The sequence below is a fragment of the Elephantulus edwardii genome, unplaced genomic scaffold, assembly GCF_000299155.1.
Source record: "Elephantulus edwardii isolate Elephantulus edwardi_28Jun2011 unplaced genomic scaffold, EleEdw1.0 scaffold00329, whole genome shotgun sequence".
In the NCBI taxonomy this organism is placed as follows: Eukaryota; Metazoa; Chordata; class Mammalia; order Macroscelidea; family Macroscelididae; genus Elephantulus; species Elephantulus edwardii.
This window is the reverse complement of record NW_006400079.1, coordinates 747151-768396: the sequence shown is the minus strand read 5'-3', so window position 1 is coordinate 768396 and position 21246 is coordinate 747151. Positions and strand designations below refer to the sequence as shown.

Below are 21246 nucleotides of genomic sequence, written 5' to 3'. Positions count from 1 at the left end.
TTGTCAGTGATTTCATCTTGCTTGGGTCTGTTGTCAGTGATTTCATCTTGCTTGGGTCTACAGTTAACACCCTTGGTACCTGCAGTCAGGAGATGAAGAGATGTAAAGCGTTAGGAAAGTCAGCTGTTGGGGATCGCTCCAAAGTCCTGAAGAGCAATGATGCCAGTCTAAAGACTCAGGTGTGCCTGATTCAGGCCACAGTCTTTGCAATCATCTGCTGTGTATTTGAGATCTGGACAGTGAATAAGGATGATCAAAGAAGAATCTGTGTGCTTGAGTTGTGTTGTTGGAGAAAAATACTGACTATCCTGGAGACTACCAAAGGAACAAACGATACATATGTGTGGGAGAAAGTGGAACCAGATTATTCCCCGGAGCAAAGTTGATGAAGCTTTCGCTCACATATATTGGACATGTTGTTAAGAGAGGTTATTCCTAGGGGAGGGACATTGTGGTAGGAAAAGCAGAGGGTCGGCAAAGAAGAGGAAGACCCTCAGTGAGGTAGCTTGATACAGAGTCTGGGGCAGTGGACTAAAATGTGCCAGGGATGGTAAGCATAGCGCAGGTTAGGACAGAGTTCAGAACTGTTGTTCTAAGGGTCGCTGGATTCCTATTATATTCAAAAGCACTCAACAACAACAGCAAAAGATTATGACTCATGGTGACTCTTTGTGTGACCGACTGGAACTGTGGTCCAAGGGATTTTCACTTGTAGACTTTTCAGAAGTAGATCGCCATGCTTTTCTTCTGGAGTATCATTGGATGGAGAAGTTACCAGCTTTGCACTTAAGCAGCCAAGCTCATTAATGTCTTCATTCCCCACTTCCCCTCACCCCCAGGCAGCCCTAATCAAATATACTTATGTTGAATGCTGATTTAGACTGATGAGGGAGACTATGGAGGGAGAGACAGTAGAGAAGGCTCAGCCCTTGGTAAAAATGTGAGTGGATGAAGTAAAAAAATGAGAAGATTTAATTCGTAACACGATTAGGAATTAAGCAGGTGGGGTAGACAAGAGTAACTGTCAAAATAATGATCTTACGCAAAGATGGGTCTTTGGAGAAACCCTGCATAGAATCACAACACTGAAAAGATTTCTATTTTGAAGAGAAGTCACATGGTGGGTAGCCCTGAGATGACCAAGAAACTCCCCCCAAATACTGCTACTTAACCACCCTTCCCTGGAAGTGCCAAAAGTGAGAAATGGCCCCAACCTTCCTCTCAGGTCAGTGTCAGTCAGAATCACCCTGTGGACAGTGGGTTTGGTTTTGGTTTGGGGGTTTTTGCGGGTTTCAGGACTGCTTGGCCTCAAACACAACTGTGTCTACATCTGGTGCTCTCCACTTTTCTTTTAAATGGACACATAACCTCTGTGAACCAGTTTCCTTATCTGCACGATGGAGCTCATAATAACCATATGACAAGACTACCATTCGTCATTTACTCACTGAAGCATTCATTCAAGCATCATCTGTCAAGACTGTCATTCCCTAACTCACACACTCGAGCATCTGGTCCACAGATATATATTGTGTGCCCATTGCATATGCCAGGTGTTGTTCTCGGAGACGTCACCTAGAACTGAACAGATCTGTCCACTTCCCAAAACAAAAACAATGCTGTCCACATGGAGTTTATGTTCTGTTCTTAAGCGGATTAATTGTAATAATACAGATAAAGTACTTAACACAATCCCTGGCACAAAATCAATAGAATTGCTATTAATAATTATGTTTCCACATCGTTAACTAGACTCTTAGTGTGAATTTCCATTTATAATGAGCCCTGATTACCTTAATGAAGCAGAATGTCTTATTTAAAATAAACCTGTGATTAGCCCATACATGTCACTAGAATTAGAAACTTGGCTGTGTATTTTTGTTAGGACTGTTCAGGGGCAGAAGGCAATCATAACAGACTTGACTCAGGCCTGACAAGAACAAAACCAAAAACGATACCCACTGCATTAAGTCAGTTCATACTCTGAAGGACCTTAGCAGACAGAAGATTTCTCTAGAACTTCCAAGGCTGGAAGTCTAAATAAAACAGAATGTCTCACCTCCAGGAACAGCGAGTGGCTCAGACTAGCAGGTGAGCCTTGTACGGCAATTTGCACTGAAGCATCAGACTTTGCTTGTTTCCCAGGAACAGAGGTATCTGTAAATCATTATCACAAGGGGGTTTTCAGTATCAAACACATCAATTGCATCTTTACATGTCGGCTTGTAGGTACTTCAGAGAAAATGGGAACCCTCTCGATAATGCCACTGCATTACTCTCTCTGAGGTTCTGCGGAATGCTAGGCAGGGAAGCTTTTGGAGTCGAGAGCTGGCGGCCAAGCAGTTCAAGTGCTTTAGTCCTAAGATTAGGTGCACTCAGCACCAGCTATGACCTGCCTCCAACATAATGCTCTTTGAGGAAAAGCAGTGTAAAAGATTTACAAAGATACCGAATGTTACCCTTTTTTTTTTTTTTTTAGCTTTTAGAATCAAGTTTCAAAGTATAGAGCTATTAATCGATCCAATGCCTTCTCAGAAAATAGCTCTTCTTATCCTGAGAGGGAATAATTTGAGATAATGCTTACTAAATAGTTGATGTTTCAGGCTTCCCCCCCCTACAGATTTCATTTGCAAAAGGGTCCTCAAATTCTTGAGATTTTCATTAAGTCAGAAAATCAATTCAGAAAAACAATTCTGTATTACATCTGGAAATAAATTCATATGATTATGCTATAGAATAGAAATCCACAGAGAAAATTGTTGCCAGTTAATAAGATCTATCTTTTTATAGAATTCTAAATTCTAAATCATCATATTATTTGCATTTGTGGATTATCAAGAAATTTTTAAATAAAATTTTAACAAGGGTGAATTTTACCATTAATTTTATGTTATTGTAATAAGATTGTTTTTGTTCCTCTTACAAACTTAAAAATGTTTGTAAGCTTGACCTCTGCTTCTAAGTAATTTAGTAGATTGTGTGTATCATGATTTATAAACAGCTCAATAGCATTATGAAGTAAACATTAAAAATACATACTAAAATGCAGGCAATGAGTCTTACTGCCTTCTCCAAATTCTAATCTAGTCTTTTAGTCTTATAAATTTTTTATAACTCCTGTGCTTTCAATAAAAAATCCAATGCTGGTCTTACAGAGATATCATTATGATGTGACAACTGTATTTTTATCCAAATAACACTGAAAACTCAACTCGGTGGGTGTGACCAGTAATTTCTTTTTTCATGTTGTTGTAAAAAATTTCCAGTTAACTAAATTACCTTTTTAAATTTGTTTTTAAATTTTATACTGGTTTACATACAAAGTTCATAAAATCCGTATATTTTGTTTTCATATATTTTGTGTGACCCTATGATTAAGCCGCCCTTCCCCCTCCTTGGATCCTCAGGCTTATTCTACAATAATGGTCTCATACAGTATTTGTCCTCAGGGAACTGGGTTAGTTCACTGAGCATAATACTCTCCAGTCCTTCCCATGTTAGGTAGTAATTTACAAAATTATTGCTCCGGGATGCTGCGTAGTATTCCACTGTATGAATGTACCATAATTTCTCAGTCCATTACATTGTAGTTGGACGTTTGGGGTGGTTCCATTTTCTTGCTATGGTTCATAGAGCTGATCTGAACATTGTTGTACAAGTCTCTGTACCTCAGTTCTCATTTTCTCAGGGTATATTCCAAGCAGTGGAATAGCTGAGTCATATGGAATTTCTGTGTTCAGGATTTTGAGGAAGCAAGAAACTGCCTTCTAGAGTGGTTGTACCATTTTACAGTCTCACCAACAATGTATAAGAGTTCCTATTTCACCACATCCTCTCTAACATTTATTACTTGCTTCCCTGCTAAACTTTGCCACTGTTACTGTGGTAAGATGGTAGCTTGCTGTAGTTTTTATTTGCATCTCTGTATTTGTCAGTGATTTTGAGCATTTCTTCATGTGTCTGTTGGCCATCTGAATGTCCTCCTCTATGAAAAGTCTTTCCATGTCTTTTGCCCATTTTATAATTGGGTTATCACGATTTCTTCTTCTGGAGGCCCTGTAGGATTCTGTAAACTTTCATCATGAAATCCTTGTCTGAGATGGTATTGCCAAATGTCTGTTCCCATTTTTACATACCTCTTTATGACTCTCAACTGGTATTATTTATTTTGTGTGCTTTTGGATTCTGTTGGCTAGGATTTCTTTTACTCTGTTGGAAAAAGTTTTTGATGAGCACAGATTTAATCTTTAGAAGGTCTGTCCTCTTCAGATTATGCATTTCTGGCTATATTTGGCAGTTCCTTTATGTCGTAGACTAGGCCTTCTGTTAACAGAACTGAAGGAAGAAACAGCACCACAATAATGGTAGGAGACTTTAATATATCACTCTCACCAGAGGACAGATCAACTCAAAAGAAACTAAACAAAAATGTAGAAGACTTAAACTACACAGTCAGCCAACTCTACCTTGGGGATATATTCCTATCACTGCACCCAATAAAACTAACTCAGTTCACATTCTTCTCAAGTGCACATGGTACGTTCTCCAGAATTGATCATATATTAAGTCACAAGACAAGCCTCAATAAATTAAAAAAACATTGAAATGATACAAAATATCTTCTCAGACCACAATGCCATAAAACTAGAAATTAACCACAAGATGATAAAGTTTATAAAGCTATCGATGTGAAATCTAACTAATACCCAGCTAGGACACAGTTGGGTTATAGAAGAAATAAATAATGACATAAAAAAAATTCCTTGAAATAAGTGATAATGAAAATACATGTACCAAAACCTCTGAGATGCAGCTAGGGCAGTCCTCAGGGGGCAATTCATAGCAATAGGCAAACACATAAAAAAATAAAGAAGCAAAATAAATGCTCTAACTCAATACTTTGATCAAATAGAAAAAGAACAACAATCTAACCCAACAGCCTCTAGAAGAAAAGAAATTATAAGAGCTGAAGTCAGTGAGATAGAAAACAGGAAGACAATTGATACCAGGAAGCTAGTTTTTCGAAAAGGTCAATAAAATTGACAAATGTTTGGCAAACTTAACAAAAGAAGAAAACACAAGGTGATATAACAACAGAACCAGAGGAAATTAAATCTGTAATATGGGAATATTATGAAAAGCTACACTAGGATAAATTTGCAAACTTAGAGAAAATGGACAGATTGCTTGAAATTCATGCCCTACCCAGATTGACATGGTCGTATCTAGAGCACTTGAACAGATACATCATAAAAGAAGTTGAACAGGTCATAAAAAGACTCCCCCAATCCCAAAAAAAGCCTTTTGATGGCTTCACAGCTGAATTCTACCAAACATTCAGAGAAGATTTATCACCAAGGTTACTTATTTAAAAATATAGAAGAAGAACGAACACTCCTGGAGACATTCTATGAAGCAAGAATAAACCTAATACCAAAACTAGGCAAAGATTACCAAAAAAGAAAACTGCAGACTAGTATCTCTCATGAACATAGACACATAAATCCTTATCAAAATTCTAGCTAATAGAATCCAAAAGCACATCAAATAAATAATTCACCATCACCAATTGGGATAAAACCAATCAACTTAATTCACCACATTAACAAAACAAATAACAAGAACCATGTGATCCTAGCAATTGATGCAGAAAAGGCATTTGATAAAATACAATGCCCCTTCCTGATTAAGACACTCAGCAAAATTGGAATAGAAGGGAATTTCCTCAACATAGTAAAAAGTATATATGCAAAACCAAGAATCAGTTTCATTCTTAATAGAGAAAGGCTAAAAGCATTTTCTGTGCAAACAGGGACCAGACAAGGATGTCCACTGTCGCCACTTCTATGAATAGAAGTATTGTATTGGAAGTACTTGCTAGTGCAGTATAACAAGAGAAGAAAATAAAAGGTATCCCAATCAGCAAAGAGATGATTAAACTGTCATTCTATACAGATGATATGATAGTGTACACAGAAGACCACAAGGACTTAACAAAAAAACAAACAACAAACCCACAACCATAAAAAAAACACAAACCTGTTAAGAGTTAGTAGATCAATTTAGTCAAATGTTAGGATACAAGATCCATATCCAAAATTTTTTAAGGAACCAGGGGCATTTGGCAAACAAATGAAGAAATCACCCATTTTCATAATTTTAACTATGTATATTGCAACAATAATTATTATACCACAAAAGATACATGCTTTAAAACATACAGTTTTGTTTATTATCTGATCTGGTCCTGATTCAGTAACTTGAAATGCAAGGGCTCGCTCTTCCTTTAGCCAACAATTCTCAACTGGAATTGTGCTTCTCTTTGGATATTTTACAATATCTGGAGACATAGTTGATTGTCGTAGCTAGAGCATACTATTGGCACTTCCCAGATGAATTGACACAGTGACTCTAACATAGACTCAATGTGTCCGATAGGATGATGAGGGCACAGGATTAGAGCATGTTTCCAGTGAATTGTTCAAAGGGTCACTGTGTGTGGTACTTGACTCGATAGCACATAGCAACAATAACTGTAAATGGTACTGCTGTATTCACCAGCAAAAATTCAAGTTCAACATACACTTACTGAAAACATCAGTCCTTGTATTGCGCTGTCTCATGACCAGTGGTCAGTGGAATAACCTTTTTTGCTTCTGGAAATATATGTTTTGTTATCTATTTGACAACTTCTTTTAAAAATTGTTTTTGCTTTTTTAAATAATATTTTTATCATTCGTATGCGCTGTGTTTCATGCATGTACATTGTGTTTTGTTGGTTTTGTTTTAAATGTTACTCTGATGTATTTGCAAAGTTTGGATGTTGTTGTTGTTGTTATGTGCCGTCGAGTCATTTGTGACTCATAGCGACCCTATGTACAACAGCCCTAAACCCTGCTCTATCCTGTGCCAATCGCATTGCCTCTGACACACCCATCCCGATTACCCTAGTCACTAAATCAATCTACCTCATAGAGGGTCTTCCCCTCCCGCGCTGTCCCTCTACCCTACCAAGCATGATGTCCCTGTCCAAGGACCTGTCTCTCCTTACATGTCCAAGTATGACAGACAAAGCCCCAGAATCCTTGCCTCCAAGGAGTAGCCTGGTTTAACCCTCTCTAGGATGGATCAGTTTGTTTGGATACAGTACTTTTTTTCACAAAAGATCCTTGCTGCTCTTGTAACTCTTGGTGAACAAAGCTTGCTCTGCACTTCAGTTCTTGACAAACTACTGATTGTAAATATCGGGAATGTATAAGCAGTTTACTGTTGTCCCTGGGCAGCTGTTTTGAACAAAGATAACAAGCCGTGGTATTGTCCGTTGCCTCTTGTGCTTTTGAATTATGAGGTTGATGAAGAATCTAAACGATGAGGGGTTGGGCTGCCAACCCGGAGACACTCAGTTTGAATCCACCAACTGCTGCGCCTGTGTGATTTACAGCTTCTGAAAACCCACTGGGAAGTGAAGTGTGTGTTGGATCTGACTCAGTGGCATCTGACAACAGAATGCACTACCAGAAGAATGAACAAATCTTTTTTGGAAGAAGTTAAGCTTCTTTGAACATGGCTGACAAGACTTTATGTCTTTTCCTTTAGACGTGTTGTCAAGAGGAACCAGTCTTTGGAGAAGAATAGCATTTTTGGCAGAGCAGAGGGTCAGCAAAAAAGAAAAGACTTTCCGTGAGATGGATTCACACGGGGCAACAACAGTTGACTCAAGAGTAGCTCCTGTTGTGGGATGGCACAGGGCCAGACAGTGTTTTGATCTGTTAGACACAGAGTCACTGTGATTCAGCACAGTATTTCACCACAGGGCCCAGGATAAGAAACGCTGCTGTAGATCACTTCTCTAGGCAAAATCCATTGACCTGCAGAGTAGCTAAAACATAGCATTCAAAGAGTAGGGCGCTCAGAGGCATCAGAATGTTAAATTTAAAATATTAGTAATATTTATGATGTCTCCTTTCCCCAGTGCCTCAAGTTGCATATTAAGCAAACTGTTTATCACTTTCTTCTTTGTAAACATGTGTGTGCTGAGTACAAATATTTATTGAGATAAAAGTGAAATGTATCCTTATGACAGGTTTCCTCAGCTCTGGCTTTATTTAACATTTTGGACTAAATTAACTCTTTTTGAGGGACTACATCGTGCTCTGTAGGGTCCTTTTCTAGTGTATCTTTTCTCCCTACTTGATGTCAATAGCTTTTGCCTGTAGTAACAATCCAAAAATGTCTCCAAATTTTAAGATGTCCTTAGGAAGCAAAGTCTCCCCTATTTGAGAACTACTAACCTAGAAAAAGGGGAATGTTTGATTTTTATTTTATTGTGTCAAGTCCACATTGAATACAGAATGCATTTTATTTTTTTAAATAACTTTTCAACATCAAGAAAACAAAGATTCTCACCACTGGACCCACTGGCAGCTTTATGATGGATGGTAAAGAGATTGCAGTTGTTAACAAATTTCATTTGCTTGGCTCCAAAACGAACATTCTTGGAACCAGCAGCTAGGAAATCAAGAGACAAATTGCATTGGGATAGATACAACCCAGCACACACCTTCTGGTTTTTTAAACATGTACTATACATTTTTTTTTCCTGTTTCCATACGTTTTCAATCTATATGCGGAACAGATCATCTGTGAGGATGGGCTTGATGAAGAGGAGTGTGGCGTCAGGATAGGAAAAGGACCAATTAACAACTTGAGTTAAGGAGATTACACAACCTTGCTCACCGTTACCGAGGAGGACATGAAGCGTTTCTTGCAGAAAGTCAAGGACTGTAGTCTTCAGTCTGGATTGAAGCTCAATATAAAGAAGACAAAGATTCTCACTACTGGGCCACTTGGCAGCATCATGATAGCTGGAGAAGACATTGAGATTGTTAACAATTTCATCTTGCTCGGCTCCACAGTCAACACTTTTGTCACTAGCAATCAAGAAATCAAAAGGCAAATTGCTCTAGGGAAAGCTGCTGTCAGAGATCTCTCAAAAGGGCTGATGAGCAATGATGTCAGTCTGAAGACTAAGGTATGCCTGATCCCAGGCCTTTACAGTTATTTGCTATGACCAAAGATGACAGAAGAATTGAAGCCTTTGAGTTGTGGTGCTGGAGAAGAGTATTGAACATACCATGGACTGCCATGTAAACAAACAGGTTTATCTTGGAGAGCGGTGAAATCAGGCTTCTCCTTGGAGACAAGGCTTTTGAAGTTTTGTCTCACATACTCTGGGCATGTGTTCAGGAGGGGCCAGTCCCTAGAGAAGGATATCATGCTTGGAAGAGTGGAATGAGAACACAGGTGAGGAAGACCTTGGATAAGATGGATTGACACAGTAACTGGGGTAATAGAGGTAGGTGTGTTAGAGACTGTGGGATTGGCTCAGATAGAGCCTGGTTCAGCGCTATTGTTCACATGGTCACTATCAGTTACAGGTGACTCAGTGGCACATAACAACAATATACATTTATTCTATTCAAATGACTGTCTCTTGGTCCATGATCATCCTAATTTCACATACTTTTCTGACTCTAGCCTAAATGGGTTTTTGGGGGGGTGGGATTGAAAAAGTCTATTTATTATCGGAATTTATGCATCTGTTTAGACTACACGTGAACAGTTTATGTATAATATAGTTGACAATACAAGCTTAAAGAAACGGCTTAAAACATAACATAAATGGAATTTTCATATAATAATTTTTAAAAGTCACATGAAAATCCCTTTTTTTCAGTTATTTGCTTTCAGAAGTGATTATAGGTCTAAATTTTTCATAACTTGACTATTGGAATTTTGCAGTTCTGTTTTCACTAGAACAGTTGAACAAGAGCAAAATACCTGATCGAACCCAAGTACTTGTTCATGGTGACGTGTCAAAACATCAACGATCAACCATAGACAGTAGAACAATTTAGATTTAAGAATTCCATGTATTTTTATATGAACTCCAGGGAAATTTGTTAATTAAAAAACAAGTTTAAATTCCAAGCCACCATTTGTGTGATAAGTAAGAGAAATTACATTTTATTTTTAAATTTTGGACTCCTACAGCAGTTAAAATAGGCATTCCTCTGTGTTTGAGATGTTTATAGCCATTAAGTTGGAAAATTCTGAGGAATTTTAAAAACCCACTGATTCAGAAATTGTCTTCTAGTGGAAACTGTTAAGCAGTTACACACATTCTTTTCAATGTTGGACTTACAGAGCCAGACAAAAACACTTTTTACTTTTAGAACTGTGCAAAGGCACCTAAAAACAATATAGACTTAATCTTCGCTCCAGACAGGGAGGAGGGAGCTAGGCAGAGGTGGTGGTGTGGTATGAAGGAGATACACTGCTAATTGCAAGGCCAAGCATCTCCCATGTTCAAATCCACTAGCAGACCCTCAGGAGAAGGGTGGGCAGTTCCCTTCCATTACCTTTTCCTGCCTTGGAAATCCAATGGGATGTCGCTCAAGGCAGTGGTTTTTGTAGGAGGACAAAAACTCAGGCTGAGGACCACACACAGTCCGTGTCCTCATGTGTCTCAGTGAATGTACTCTGTGGTCCAAATGGTCAGTGAGATGAATGGGAGTGGAGACAGAACGTCTGCGCCGTTTGGAGGCAGATAGATGATGGTGGTCTGCAAGGCAGTCAGGACTTGGGCGTGCTAGATGCTTGGTCCTCGGCTGCTCAGATGGAACGATTCCTCTCCACACCACACCTTGAACCTTCACAGTTGCTTTCTATGCTTCAGAGAGCTGGACAGTGACTAAGGATGACAGATGATGAATCAATGCCTTCGTGTTGTGGTGCAGGAAGGATATTGAACATAACATATGCCGTCAAGAGAGTGGAGAGAGCTGTCCTAGAGAGAGAGTGAAACCAGGTTGCCCATTGGAGGTGCGGATTTTGGAATCCCATCTCATATACTTTAGACATGTTATCAGGTGGGGCAGTCCTTGGAGAAGAACATCACGGCTTGGACGTTTCCAGAGTCAGGGCAAGAGAGGAGGTTCCTGGATGAGGCCGATTAACCCAGTGACTGTGGTGGGGAGGTCCGGGGTGTCAGGAACAGTGAGTGGCTCAGAAAAGGGCCACTGTGAGTCGCAGTCCACTCGATGACACATGACAACACCACCTTCAACAAGTTGAAAGCCTTAAACCTGCCTAAATCAATGAGCCGAGTTCAGCGGTCACTCGGACCCCACAGGTGGCAGCAGCCAACCTGCTTTTGAAACAGATTTTTTACTTATTATATTCAGTGAAAAGTTAGTTACTTGTGATGGTAATATTATTCCATAATGCCCACATTTTACTGAATTTCCTTTCTTTTGGATGGGATTTCTTCTAATCTATTGACCAAGTTACTGGTCTTCCGAATGTCTTGGCACAGACATTCACACAGGTGAGTACCTCCAGTTCTACATCAGCTTCTTGTAACATTTTAACTCGCATTCATTCAATTCCTACAGCTTTGTTTCTCATCAAAGTTTTCAGTGCAGCATGAATTCCTTCTGTAAGTACAAAAGGTTCTTCATCATATATTTCCTCCTGCACTGGCTCAAGTTGAAGAGTTATTTTTGGTACAGTAACTGTATTTTACTTCCATCTTCTTTTGCCTCCGGTGTTATTTAATTCTTTTCGCTTCCAACAAGCCTCTGGAAACTCTATGAACTTTGAGAAGCGATGATAGTTATAGAAAGGCTTCAAGTCTTTTGCTCATAGGGTCGCTTGAGTCGTGCTCGACTCGATGGCAATCAACAACATAGAATCCATCACCAGTGCAGCTTGCAGCCTGAATTTTTTTTTCTTCAGCTCTTCCAGCTTAAGTCATGCTGAATGTGTTCTTTGCTTTCAGTTTTCTACCTTGAGGTCTATACATCTATTGTTAGAATACTTATTTTGTTTTCTAAATGGGCTTTTAAAATCTCCTATTTGGCTATCTTATTTCATTATTTCTTCTTTCCCCGTTCACTATTTTCCATTCTAATTTTAAATCTGTTTAGACGTCCATTGTAGGTTTCCCTTTCTTTCTAATTTTTGCTTTTTTATTTATGACATTCTTACACAGTTCATCTGCCTTCAGTTATTAGTGGTGATTTTCTTCCTGAGATGATCTCTTAATTCAGGTCAAGAACTTACTTAGACTTTCATGTACTTGTTTGACAATTCTTTAGCATCAACTTGAACTTTCATCTAAGCAAGTGATGGTCTGTTAGTCATTAGTGTGAAAATTTGAGAAGTAGTATTATTAATAAGTTTAGGAATGAATAAGATATCATCCTCTTCAATTGCCATTCCTGACATTGTAGACCATATAATTAAGTAAAAATGACCACTATCAGTCCATTTCAGTTCAGTAATGCCTACGGTTGGTCTGTCTTCAAGCATTCCACCTCATTATTGACTGCTTGATTAGTGGTCAGCAGCGTTCCTTTATTAGCACTTTGTATATTGATTATTATTGATGTTTGCAGTTACTTCCTTTCCTTTAGAGTTGTGTTACATCAGCAAATGTGGGTCCTAATAGCTTTATTCTGTCCACATCATTATGGTTGACGGTACCTTGAGGAGACAACTCTTTATGGTTTATAATTTGAACGCCTTACAACGTGCAGAATGGATCTTCCAACACAATACTGCACAGTGTTTGCTGCTATCTATAAGATTTTTACTGGCTATTTTCCCCACAAGTTTTACCACCAGATCCTTCTTCCCAAACGGAATAATCTGGAAGCTCCATTGAAACCTACCAATCATGGGTGACCCTGTTTATATTTGTAATACCAGAAGCAAATAAAAAAAAAAAGTGTCATACTGATAACGGAAAACAGTCCATGGATCTTGAGAAACCTTTTTTTTTTTGCAATAATTCTGTCCTGTAGTGGTTTATTGGATGCTACTGTATGTCTTCCCTTGAATGACTGTTTTAACATTTCTTTAAAAGTGTTTCCAAAAAGACAAATACTGCATGGTGCCACTGTTGTACTATGGGACTGACATCGGGGTTGGGGTAAGACTGAGAAAAACTGGATAAATTATGTATACTGCATTAAAACAGATGAGGGAGAGAACAGTTTGAAAGTGATATATGATAGGAGGTAAGGATTCTGAGGCTCAGTCTAACATACTTTGGACATGTTGTAAGGAGAGACCGGTTCTTGGAGAGGGACATCATCCTTGGGAGGGTGGAGGGACAGCGCAGGAGGGGAAGGCCCTCTTTGAGGTGGATTGATTCAGTGAATGGGGTAATCGGGATGGGAGTGTCAGAGGCAATGCAATTGGCATAGGACAGAGCAGAGTTTAGGGCTGTTGTACACAGGGTCGCTATGAGTCACAAGCGACTCGACGGCACATAACAACAACAACAACAACAACATTATGGTTATCACTAAGGGTCCAGAATTAAGGTTGCATAGTGGAGTGTGCTGGGGCAGTGGGGCGGGGGGCACGGGGATTGTATACCAGTGAGGGAATTTTTCTTTTACTTTTCAAAGAGTCGAGTGAACTGTTGAAGGGGGGAGGGAGGTCAAGGAGAAAAGTGCAACAATGAATGAATGGAAATCCAAGGTCTCTGTTCATTAAAATGAATAAAATAAGATTGTAGAAAAGTGTTTCAGATTCCAAAGTTTTCATTTCAGATAGGATTTTCACAAGAACATGAATACCCTTTTGGATATAGCATAACTGTGTGATCAGTCAGCAGAAGTTTATGATTTCACCTGCTCTCTGTGAATAGGCCAAACACTGCTTCTTACGTGTGAAAAAGTCAAAGTGTCATCATCACGTTTCACATATCTCAGAGTTTACATTGACTGTGAAACTGTTTTCCACTGAGAACTCGGGCGTTATTTGTTCTGGATAATCAGACACAACCTATTAACACCTGCAAACAACTCTTTTACGTAGTTTGACATGTTGTCATTGTTAAGTACCATTGAGTGAACCCTGCTCTGTCTTGTAACAACATGGAACTCTTCACTAATTTGAATTTGTGTGTCATCCTTGCACAGGGACCACACTAATCATGGCTGTATCATTCTGGTTTTAGTATATGTGCAGCAGTTAGGAAATGTATTTCTCAAACAAGGTAATAGCATCTAATCAGAACAAAATGGAGATTTTGCTCACATGATTAGATGGGTGACCACAAAATATGTTTGCATTCAGTAGGTTATCTATTATTCAAAAACACTTCACATGTTATATACCCCAAGATTTACCATTCCACTGGGTGATGTAAAGAATATCTTTAAAAATATGTGAATGTTAAGCTATAATACTCTTCTCCAGTATTGAGAATCTATCCATGTAGCTTTTCAAAATCCAAACTTTTCATTCTGTTGATTTACTCTCATTTAACATTTTTAACGAATATGTTTCCATAACTAGACATTCATCAACTAAGAACTTTCCTACATTAGAAGATATAGCTTAACATTTATATATTTTTAAAGATATTCATTACTGGAGAAGAGTATGGAGAATACCATGGACTGCTAGGAAAACAAACAGATTTGTCCTGGAAAGGGTTAAACCGGGTGGCTCCTTGGAGGCTAGGATTCTGAGGCTCCGTCTAACATACTTTGGACATGTTGTGAGGAGAGACTGGTCCTTGGAGAGGGACATCATGCTTGGGAGGGTGGAGGGACAGCGCAGGAGAGGAAGGCCCTCTATGAGGTGGGTTGATTCAGTGACTGGGGTAATTGGGATGGGAGTGTCAGAGAGTACGATTGGCACAGGACAGAGCGGAGTTTAGGGCTGTTGTACATAGGGTTGCTATGAGTCGCAGGCGACTCGACGGCACATAACAACAACAAACATGGATAGATAGATGCTAAGATAGAAAATGTAGGAGTTGACGTGTATATGGCCTACTTATTCAAGGTTTGTTTTCTTTCCTTTCCAGCCAATGTTTTCAGTTGCACCAAGCTTAGCCACCAATGCATCAGCAGCCTTCAATCCCTACCTGGGACCTGTCTCCCCCAGCCTGGTTCCAGCAGAAATCTTGCCGACCGCACCAATGTTGGTTACAGGGAATCCTGGGGTACCAGTACCTGCAGCTGCTGCAGCTGCAGCACAGAAATTAATGCGCACGGACAGACTGGAGGTAGGAAGTGAAAAACTGGTTTCTTTCTTTTTTTATAAAGTTTTTATTTTGACACAAATTTCCCCCACACTTTCCTTCATTGACATTGTGTTTCATACAATCATTCTGATATGTTATAGTTTATAAAATTAATCACCATAGGACTATACCCACCATTACCTCATCTTTTCAGGTCCCCACTGGATTTTCTTCATTTCCTTTACCCGTTCCCTTCTCCTAACAAATTGTACAACTCTATGATTTCCCTCCTACTCATCTTCACCCCTCTGTTGCCACCCCTTTCCCCTTCAGACACCTATACACATTTTACTAGTTATCCTTCTGTTTTTATAATAATGGTCTCATGCAGTATTTGTCCTTATGAGACTGAATTAGTTCACTCAGCAGAATGCTCTTCAAGTCTCTCCCAAGTTTGTAGTATTTTTAAAAAGTGTTACTCTTGAGAGCTGTGTAATATTCCATTGTGAGAATGGACATTTTCTCAGTCCATTTAGTTGTGGTTGGACATTTGGGCGGTTTCCATATTCTTGCAATAATAACACTGCTGTGAACACTGGTGTACACATCTGCATTTATGTCTCAATTCCGATTTCCTTTGGGTGTGTTGCTAGTAGTGGAATAGCTAGGTTATATGGAGTTTATATGTTCAGCTTTTTGAGGACATTTTACAGTCCCACCAACAGTGTTTGAGTGTTCCCACCTCACCACATCCTCTCCAACATTTATTGCTTGCTGTCCTGCTAAACTTTGCCACTGCTACTGCAGTGAGATGGTATCTCATTGTAGTTTTGAATTGCATCTCTCTTATTTTAAGGATTTCTTCCCGTGTCTCTTGGCTATCTGAATGTCTTCCTCTGTGAAAAGTCTGGTCCATGTCTTTTGCCCATTTCGTAAATGGGTTACTAGTACTTTTCTTCTGGAGGCCCTCTAGTATACTGTAAACTTTTGTTATGAGACCCTTGTCTGGGCTGGTAATCCCAAATGTTTGTTTCCAGTCACTATGTTTTCTTTTCACTCTGCTGGAAAATATTTTTGTTGCACACCGGGATTTAGTCTTTATAAGGTCTCATTCACCATTTTGTCCTCTTTAGATTGTGCATTTCTGGCTATTTTGGGCAACCTCTGTATACCATAGAGTAGGGGTTCTAAGCTTGGTCCCATTATTGTCTCTTAGGAACTTTATGGTTTTAGGCTTTACTCCCAGGTCTCTGATCCACCTTGAGTTGATATGTGTGTGTGTGTGTGTGTGTGTGTGTGTGGTGTTTCTGCATTTATTGTGTAAGAGGTGAGATCTTTTCTTTGAAATCTTTCAATCATGGAAAATACAGCCTTACAACTACAAGGTTATTTTTCAGAAATCACAGAAATGTTACAACACACATTGTCTGGAGCAATGAAAAACAACAGAACTTTCCAGAATAATAAAAATATTCTACAATTCTTCACTGTGTGATGTGGCATTCAGTAGTCACTTATCACTATTATGTACTCAGAAAGGTAGATATTACAACTGAGAAACAAATTTTTAATTTTAATCAACTTAAAGGGTCACATGAGTCCCACATTGTTGTATGTAAGATGTGGATCCTATTTCAACTGTCATGAAGTAGCAGTCTAGTTTTGCCAGTACCACTTGTTGAAGAAGTTGTTGGTTCCCCATTTGGTAATTTTTTTCCCCCTTATCAAGTATTACTTGACTCCAGATCCATGAGTCCATTTCTGGGTTCTCTATTCTGTTCCCTTGGTCTATGTGCCTGTCATTGTACCATTGCCATGCTGTTTTGGTTATTACAAAGTAATAACCAAAAGTAGTAGGTTTTGAGATGAGGGAGTGCTATGCCTCCCACTTCAATTTTGTTTTTCAGTAGTACTTTGCTTATTTGGGGTCTCTTTCCTCTCCAAATAAACTTGACAATTTCAATTTTGATCTCTTTGAAAAATGAATGTGGTATCAATATTAAGTTTGAGTTGAACATGTAGATTGCCTTTGGGAGGATTGTCATTTTCACTGTTACATCTCCTTATCCACAAGTAGGGACATTTTTCCATTTATTTTAGTCTTTTATTATTGCTCACATAAGTGTTTTGTAGTTTGCTTTGAACAGGTATTTTGTGTCTTCAGTTTCATTCCCAGTTATCTCAATTTGTGGTTGGCTATTGTAAATGGTATTGCTTTCTTGGTTTCCTTCTCTGAGTTCTCTTTGTTCCTGTAGAAGAATTTGACTGGTTTTTGGATATTGATCTTGTATCTTGCCTCCCTACTAAGTTGGTCCACTAGATCTAACAGGAGTTTTTGGTGTTTTCTGTATACACATGCATATAGTGACAATTTAACCATCTCTTTGCCAAACCGAATCCCTTTTATTCCCTTCCCTTGCCAAATTTCTAGCAAGTACTTCCATGCAATATTGAATAAAAGTGCTGACACTGGGCATCCTTGTCTAGTCCCTGTTCACAAGGAAAATGCTTTTAGTCTTTCTCCATTGAAAAGTATATTGGTTCTTGGTTTTTAATAAATATACTTTTCACTATATTGAACAAATTCCCTTCTATTCCTATTTTGCTCAGTGTTGTAATCAGGAAGTGGTGTTGAATTTTGTCAAATGTGTTTTCTGTATCAATTGCTAGCATCATATGGTTCTTGTTAACTGCTTTGTTAATGTGGTGAATTACCTTGATTGTTTTTATTCTGTTGAACCATCCTTGCATACCACTTATGGATCCCACTTGGTCATGATGAATTACTTTTTGATGTACTTTTGATTTCTATTGGCTAGGATTTTGTTAAGGATTTTTGCATTTATGTTTGTGAGAGATACTGATCTGTAGTATTCTTTTTTTGATAATATCTTTGCCTGGCTTTGGTATTCATGTTTTGCTTGCCTCATAGAATGTTTCTGGGAGTGTTCTTTCTTCTATTCTTTTGAATAATTTAAGTAGACTTGGTCATAGATCTTTTCTGAATGTTTAGTGCAATTCAGACATAAAGCCATCTGGTCCAGGCAATAATATTCTGAGTAGAGGTTCTAATAGTGGCACAAATCAAGTTACAGAGGTAAGGTGGTTCTTTTTTTTTGGGGGGGGGGATCTTCTTATGAGGAGATCTTTTTATGACCTTTTCAATTTCTTCTTTTGTGATAGGTCTGTTCAAGTGTTCTAAATCTGTGTCAATCTGGGCAGGATATGAGTTTCAAGGAATTTATTAATTTCCTCTAGGTTTTCAGATTTATCAGAGTATAATTTTTCATAATATTCAGATTTATATTTAATTTCTCTGATTCCTTAACTGACTTATCTGTGTCTTCTCCTTTTTTCTTTCTTTCACAAATTTCCCAGCAGTTGTCAATTTTATTGAACTTTTCAAAAATCCAGCTCCTGCTTCTGTGGATGGTATTTTTTGTTTTATATTTCATTGTTTTCAGCTCTTGTTGTCATAATTTTCTTTCTTCTAGAGGCTGTGAAGTTAGATTGTTGTCCTTTTTTTGTTTGATGGAAGTGTTGAGTTAGAGCATTAATTTTTCTTCTTCCTTCATTTTTTTATGAACTGCCCCCTGAAGACTGCCTTAGCTGCATCCCAGGGGTTTTGGTATGCTGTATTTTCATAATCATTTGTTTCGAGGAACTTTTTAATTTCATTCTTTATTTCTTTTATAACCCAATTATGTTGTAGCAGTGTGATACTTAGCTACCAGATAGGTGGTTTTATAAGCTTTATTCTCTTGTGTTTAATTTCTAGTTTTGTGACATTGTGTTCTTAGAAGATACTTTATATTATTTCAGTATTTTTAAATTTGTTTTGCCTTTTTTTGGTGTCCTAATATGTGATCAGTTGTGGAGAATATAGCATGTGCACTTGAGAATAAAGTGAATTGATTTTTAATTGGGTGCAGTACCCAGAATACATCTACGAGGTCAAGTTGGCTGATTATGTATTTTAGATCTTTTGAATCTTTGTTAAGTTTCTTTTGTCTTGACCTTTGCTTAGATAAGAGTGGTGTGTTAAAGTCTCCTATCACAATTGTGGTCTTGTCCATTTCTTTCTTCAATTCTTTTAACCATTTTTTTTTGTCTTTTGCAAGTTTGTCATGTGGTATGTAGATGTTGACAAAGGTTATGTCTTCTTGAACTGTTATACCTTAGATCATTATATAGTGTCCTTTCTTTTATGATAGTTTTCATTTTGCAGTCTTTTTTTACCAGAGCTTAGTATTGCCACTCATGCACTTTTGAGGATGTCATTTGCTAAGAATATATTTTTCATCCAAACAAGTACAAGTGTCTCAACCTAGCAGTTGTCCCTTAAATGTTGTTTATTGTTTTTCTCTCCTGGTCTTGTAGCTGCCAAGATGTTACAATTCATGGTTATTAACTAAAAAGGTTATATCGCATGACAGTGGAATTAGCAGGCCTTCCTTGTGTATGGATAGTATCCTAATGCTGACAACATTGTATTTCAGAATGAATCTTGAAATCATCTTTTTTACTATGAATGCCACCCAATTTTCCTCACTTTTCATTTCCAGTGTAGTAATGGCCCATGTCAATCCACCTCAGCTTGCTAATGCCTGTTGTTGTTGCCATTATGTGTCATCGGATTGCTTGCAACTCATCGTGAACCTATGCATAACAGTTTATACCTTTTCAAACCCTGCTGTATCCTGTGCCAATCTTATTGTCTCTGACACACCTTCCCCTATTACTCCAGTCACTGAATCAATCCATCTCATTGAGAGTCTTCCTCTCTTGCACTGCCCTTCCACCCTACTGAACATGACATCCCTCTCCAAGGACTGGTCCCTTCTTGCAACATGTCCAAAGTATGTCAGATGAAACTTCAGAATCCTTGCCTCCAAGGAGCAGCTTGGTCTCACCCCTGCTAAGATGAACTTGTTTGTTCTCCTAGCAGTCCATGGTACATTCAGTACTCTTCTCCAACACCACAGCTCACAGCTCAAAGGCATCAATTTTCTTTCTGTCATCCCTAGTCATTGTCCATATTTCCAGTGCATAGCAAGTAATTGCAAAGACCATGCCCTATATCATGCACACATTAGTCTTCAGACTGATACCATTGCTCTTCAGTACTTTGGAGAGCTCTCTGACAGCAGACTCCCATTGCAGTATGTCTTTTAATTTCCTGGCTGCTGGTGGCAAGAGTGTTGATTGTGGAGCCAAGCAAACAGAAGCTGTTAACAATCTCAATCTCTTCACCATCTTTCATGATGCTGCCAATAGGCCCAGTGATGAGAATCTTAGTTTTCCTCATGTTGAGCTTCAATCCATATTTAAGACTGCAGTTCTTGACTTTTTTCCAGTGCCTCGTATGTCCATATTATGTGTTCCATTTATTCTTTAACACTGTCCAGTTTTCCTACATTTATCCTGTTTATATACCATGTTCCACTTATTCACCAATAGCTAGAGCTCAAGAGGAGTAAAAAGATTTCTACCAAATTTTGCAGTCAGAAATGGACTGAACATGCAGCCAGGGATCATTAGTGATAATTGCAAAATTAAAAAGATCAGTAGTCGGAAAAAATGGACTTGGTGACAAAAATGCTGGAAAAAGAATTACAGAATTTTGTACAATCAATGATTTATCATTCTAAATACTTTTTTAAAAAAATTCTTTATTTTTCATTTCAATGAACATCTACAGAGATTTTGGAATTCCATTCATTCATTGTTGCACCCCTCTCCCCGCCCCCCCCAAATACTTTTTATAAAAAACATAAACGGTTCTATACACGTGGACCTCACCTGACGTCCGCACAGGAATCAGATGATTACGTCAGTGGAAAGAATTGTTTGAGAGGCTCAGTATCAGCTTTGAAAACAAGACCATCGATGACTACTGTGCAAGTTCAAATTGAAGCTAAAGGAATGAAAACATATCCGCAAGAAGCTTTGGATACTAATGAACAAAGACCAGATGACCTGTGGAATGATATCGAGAATATCATCTATGTAGAACGCAAAAGGTCATTAAAAAAAAAGGAGTTAAAAAAGACCAAGATGGGTGTCAGAAAAGACTCTGAATACTGCACGAGTATATCGAGAAGCCAAAGCAAGGGGAAGAAACTAGCAAGCTAAGGAGCTAAACAGAAGATTTCAAGGGGCAGCTTGGGAAGTTGTTGTTGTTGTTATGTGCC

General features: G+C 38.4%; 1 protein-coding gene across 4 annotated transcripts in view; it reads left to right on the top strand.

Annotated features, from left to right (window-relative positions):
* The window catches only part of MBNL1 (muscleblind-like splicing regulator 1), a 194492-nt gene that overhangs the window by 135908 nt on the left and 37338 nt on the right, over positions 1-21246 (top strand). For all 4 annotated transcript variants that reach the window (XM_006901545.1, XM_006901543.1, XM_006901546.1 and 1 more), the window contains exon 3: positions 14894-15094. In XM_006901545.1, the coding sequence (XP_006901607.1) occupies positions 14894-15094 (201 nt within the window). The remainder of the gene's footprint in view (positions 1-14893; positions 15095-21246) is intronic.